The following is a 5,000-nucleotide window of genomic DNA, read 5'->3' as shown; positions in this document are numbered from 1 at the left end:
GGGGCTTGTTTCCCCTCTAATGTACAGTAACGCTCACATGAGGTGAAAACAAATGCAAACACCTTAAGAGTGGACGTAAGGGGTAATGTATAGAACGCCGGTCATTATCGGGAAAATAAGTCCCAACAGGGCGAACCGGCATGTCGGGGTCTTGCTGAAGGAACTCATTTTCCTGATAATGACCAGCATTCTCTACATTATCCCTCTTATTATACGCCTACTGGCCAAAATGAAAAAAATAAACTCCTCATGGTATGTCTCTTTATATTTATTTGTTACTGTTTCTTTGTGGCTTTTGCTGAAAAACAAATAGTTCACAACACACGCTGAACTTGAATCAAACATTCATTAGGACACTGCTGATCAACCGTCTGCTTTCACTTTTGAATGAAGTTCCATTGCAAGAAGTGACCGGACTACTTGCCAAGTGATATGAAAGACGTGAATCAGAAGCACAAAACCTGTTGCCATTGACAGCGGTCATTATATCTTTCAGCGATCATTACATGGTGCATATTTGACCGTAGAATGTTTGGAAATCCCATTCAAGTCAATGGAGCGCTACACTAGTATTGTGAAGAGCCTTATTAGAAAGTAACTTATAATACCAATAATTTAACAACTAAAGATTCATTATTGAAACCTACATGATACATCATGACTACACGTGACAGCTAAAGGCCAGTGCACACCAAGGTCCATATTTGTCTTCTGAAATTGTTGCACACTTCAAAGAAAATGTGTCAATCAAGATTACACACCAACTCTGAAACGTTCATCCATTTTCAGAACATATTTTTTCACATCTGTATTGTCAGTTAATGAAGCGTCCTTCAACTGAGTGTTTTTTGTTTTGTTTTTGACGGATGAATGAAAATACAGACTTGGTGTGCAAAGTGACGCTAGCTGATGTTAGCTGACGTCATGCTAAAGTGCCTTCTTGTTGCAGCAACTGTGCTGGCGGTTTTAGATGTATGAGTGATGGATGACTGGAAACAGGGACCTTGTGTGCAAAGGCCTTAAGTGGCGCTAACTGATGTTAGCTGACGTCATGCTAAAGTGCTTTCCTGCTGCAGCCTCAGTGCTAGTGGTTTGAGATGTATGAGGACTGGCAGGCATGCTTTTAGCGAGGACCCCGTAACGCTGCATCTCTGTCTCCTGCTCTTCTCTTTCTCTCTCTTGCTCTCTCTTTCTCTCTCTTTCTCTTTCTGTCTCTCTCTTTCTCTCTCTTTCCATCACAGAGGCCAACCCAGAGAAATTCAACAGTCGCTTCCGCAACAAGATGTTCTATGCAGGGGTGAGATGTGTGTGTGTGTGTGTGTGTGTGTGTGTGTCTGCCTGTCTGCCTGGAGAAGGACTGTGAAGCTGAATTGGAGGAGTTGTGGAGAGAGAGAGAGAGAGAGAGAGAGAGGCTAAAAAAGAAAACAGAGTGAAAGAAGGAGAATTACAGGGAGGGAGAGAAGAGAATGGAGTGAAAGAGAGAGATAAGGGAAAACAGGAAAAGAGAAAGGGAGGCAGAAGGAAGTGAAGAGAGAGGGATGATATGGATATGACATATCCAGAAAGAAAGGATGAGTGATAATGAGGAAAAGAGAAGAAGAAAGAAAACAGAGAGAAGGGGATAGAGAGAAAGATAAAGGATAGAGAGAGAGGGAGAGAGAAAGAGAGAAGCAGAGAGATGCTGACGTGTGTGTGTGTGTGTGTGTGTGTGTGTGTGTGTGTGTGTGTGTGTGTGTGTGTGTGTTGCTGTCCTCACAGGCGGCGTTCTCAGACTTCCTGCAGCGGAGCTCCAGGGACCTGTCTAAGCACGTCAGGGTCGTGGTGAGTGTGTGTGTGTGTGTGAGTGTGTGTGTGTGTGTGTTTGAGAGAGAGAGAGAGCTGTAACTACATTGTGGGTTTATGTGTGTAGATGGAGAGTTGACCTGTCAACACACATCATTCCTGTAGTGAATCTGTGTGTGTGCTCATGCATGATCCTTTAAAAGTTGCACTGTGTGTGTGTGTGTGTCCTCACCAGCCCACACTCATCAGGGTAGTGGTGAGTGCTGCTGTGTTGCCTGTCAGAGCTGCTCTGGTGCCCACTGTGACAACCAGCTGTGTTTGATACACACACACACACACACACACATATGCACACACACATACATTACACACGCAAACACAGTCATACACACACACACACACACACACACACACACACACACACACACACATGCAAACACAGTCATATACATACATACACACACAAACACACACACACACACACACATGCAAACATAGTCACACACACACACACACACACACACACACACACACACACACACACACAGACACACACACACAGAGTCTGACATGGCCTTCTGTGTTTGACTTGTGCTGTCTGAAATGATGTCATCATGGGGCCAGCTGCCTATGCGTCCATGGATGCTAGACATTTATACCCTGCGTTCATGGATACCAGATATTTATATACTGCGTCCATGGATACTAGATATTTATAAACTGCGTCCATGGATACTAGATATTTATACACTGCGTCCATGGATACTAGATATTTATAAACTGCTCTGACGTCTGCGCTTGTTTGTTTGATTGTTTGTTTGTTTGTTTGTTTGTTTGTTTCTTTCTTCTTTTATGGCTCTATAGTGTGATGGTACGGATCTCACACCCAAGATTCAGGAACTGAAGTTACAGTGCATTGTCTTCTTGAACATTCCCAGGTGTGTGTGTGTGTGTGTGTGTGTGTGTGTGTGTGTGTGTGTGTGTGTGTGTGTGTGTGGGCGTCGGAGTCATCATATGAAGTTGGGACAGGACCCACTCACTTTTTAATGATATTTGTTTGGACCCTCCCACATCACTGTATCAGTCAACTCATTGCGTCTTTGTACTGTACTGTATGTGCGCTTCCATATTGAATCCATTCCGCTTACTTTATTAGGAAAGTGCCCAAATCAGTGGTGATCCATGCCATGTTTTCACCGCAACCTTCTGGCAGAATTATTGCACCCTAGGCTAGTCTGGCCTATTCTGTATCTTGGTTGTAAATAAAGTTGAAGTTCTATTTTGAACACTTACTTTGTCTTACTCTTTGGACTTGGACTACAAGAAGAATGTTAGGGTCCAAATAACAGAAAAAACATGAACCAAACTCAAATCCATGGTAGGGTAAGTTAAGTTATTTGAGCAATGTTGCAGGGCAACCACATAACCGGTTCCATGTGTTCCGATTGGACGATTAAAGTTAACAATATTATGATACATAACTAGCCTGGAAATCCAGACCCAAATCTAGAAAGATTTAGGGTCTGACTATGAGTAATGAAAATGGCCCAATCTTGAGGGGCGGCACTAAGCATGCATTTGAAAATCTCACTGCACGCAATTGGATAACACTATGACCAATGTTTACTGACCAATGTTTACTGACTGATTCTGGACTTCAACGCAGCAGCGCTCTCGTCGTCTGTTTAGATCGCCTCTGGCCCGCCTATATCAGATACACCGATGAGATTGGTGCAGCTCGGCTCCAAGGGCATGGGTAATGAGCATCATTACTCATTGCCAGAGTGACTCGTTGAGCAAATTCAAATTGTGCTCTCGTGAGAACTCTGTATTTTCAGGGTAATACACAACAAGTCTGGGCAAAATCAAATTATTAATTAAATGAAATGTTCATCTTGTTGCTTATGCGATACATGGGGCAAATTGTTGCAGGGCGACCACATAACCGGTTACATGTGTTCAAATTGGATAATTAAAGTTCTCAAGAAACTGATGATTAAAATTCTCAAGAAACTTGAGGTTGGTGTGTGTGAGAGCAACATACACTTTACTGATCTTCCAACAACATACTATTTTGTATTTGAAAAACTTATTTTAAATAGATGTATCAGACATAAGGCCTATCCCTGGCTGTTGGCTGCAGCAACTCAAACTAGGTAGTGCCGATTTTTCTGAGTTTGTTTTTTGTGTTTATGTCAGTTTTGATCCAATTTTACCGCTTTGCTACAGCATGTTGCCCACCCAAAATTTTTACCAGCCCACCCAAATGTAGTAGGCTAAAACCGGCCCTGAGCCTAGTCGTTGTTTAATATTAGAAGTAGGCCTAGGCCAAATCGCGGTTTATCCCAAATGCAGCGCAATTTCTGTCATTCTGGAAAACATGCTCTGCTCAGCCAGGTTGGCTTGTGCAGTCAAGGTGTAATGTGAACAAAAAAAGGTATCACCCTTCTACAGAAGGCCACCTGTTAGAACGCACCACTATGAAGGAAATCACATCTACTGAGTTAAAAGCAATCCTGGGGGAGAACCCCCTGATCCTCCGTTACTTTGTCCCACCCAGGTCTGACGTCCTTGTGTGTGTGTGTGTGTGTGTGTGTGTGTGTGTGTGTGTGTGTGTGTGTAGTGTGCATATGTGTGTGTGTGTGTGTGTGTGTGTGTGTGTGTGTGTGTGTGTGTAGTGTGTAGTGTGCATATGTGTGTGTGTGTATGTGTGTGTGTGTAGTGTGCACGTGTATGTCTGTGTGTGTGTGTGTGTGTGTGTGTGTGTGTGTGTGTGTGTGTGTGTGTGCTCATCAAATCTGTGTGTATCCCGCCCCAGGTACTGTGCAGGCACAATGCCCTGGGGAAACACTGGCGACCACCGTGACTTCGAGCCCCAGCGCCATGACGACGGCTGCATCGAGGTGATTGGCTTCACCATGGCAACGCTGGTACGTGTCTGACAAGATACACTGACCAACAGACCGAAACAAGCTCATAATAGCTGATAATACTTAAATAACTAATATGAAACAAAATAATTATAATACAAACAAATTACAAGTATAGAGATATTGATTCAATTCTATTTTAGCCTATTAAATAAATCCAGCTCATTACAAAAACTAACTAGAAGCTGATTATGTTTTGGCTACTGAGAGCGGTCCTGTTGTAATACCCTGTTTTGGCCACCAGGCGGCGCTGCAGGTTGGGGGCCACGGTGAGCGGCTGCACCAGTG

The 5,000-nt window shown here is 43.5% G+C and overlaps 1 protein-coding gene across 1 annotated transcript in view; it reads left to right on the top strand.

The window, feature by feature from the left end:
- Nucleotides 1–5,000, top strand: part of dgki (diacylglycerol kinase, iota) — a 108,044-nt gene that overhangs the window by 71,248 nt on the left and 31,796 nt on the right. Inside the window, exons 16-20 of the mRNA XM_048267603.1 lie at nt 1,242–1,297; nt 1,759–1,821; nt 2,647–2,720; nt 4,601–4,712; nt 4,957–5,000. The exon at nt 4,957–5,000 is cut by the window's right edge and continues 156 nt beyond it. Coding sequence (XP_048123560.1) covers nt 1,242–1,297; nt 1,759–1,821; nt 2,647–2,720; nt 4,601–4,712; nt 4,957–5,000 — 349 coding nt within the window. The remainder of the gene's footprint in view (nt 1–1,241; nt 1,298–1,758; nt 1,822–2,646; nt 2,721–4,600; nt 4,713–4,956) is intronic.

The sequence above is a fragment of the Alosa alosa genome, chromosome 17 (assembly GCF_017589495.1).
Source record: "Alosa alosa isolate M-15738 ecotype Scorff River chromosome 17, AALO_Geno_1.1, whole genome shotgun sequence".
NCBI classification, from domain to species: domain Eukaryota; kingdom Metazoa; phylum Chordata; class Actinopteri; order Clupeiformes; family Clupeidae; genus Alosa; species Alosa alosa.
This window is presented reverse-complemented; position numbering and strand designations above follow the sequence as displayed.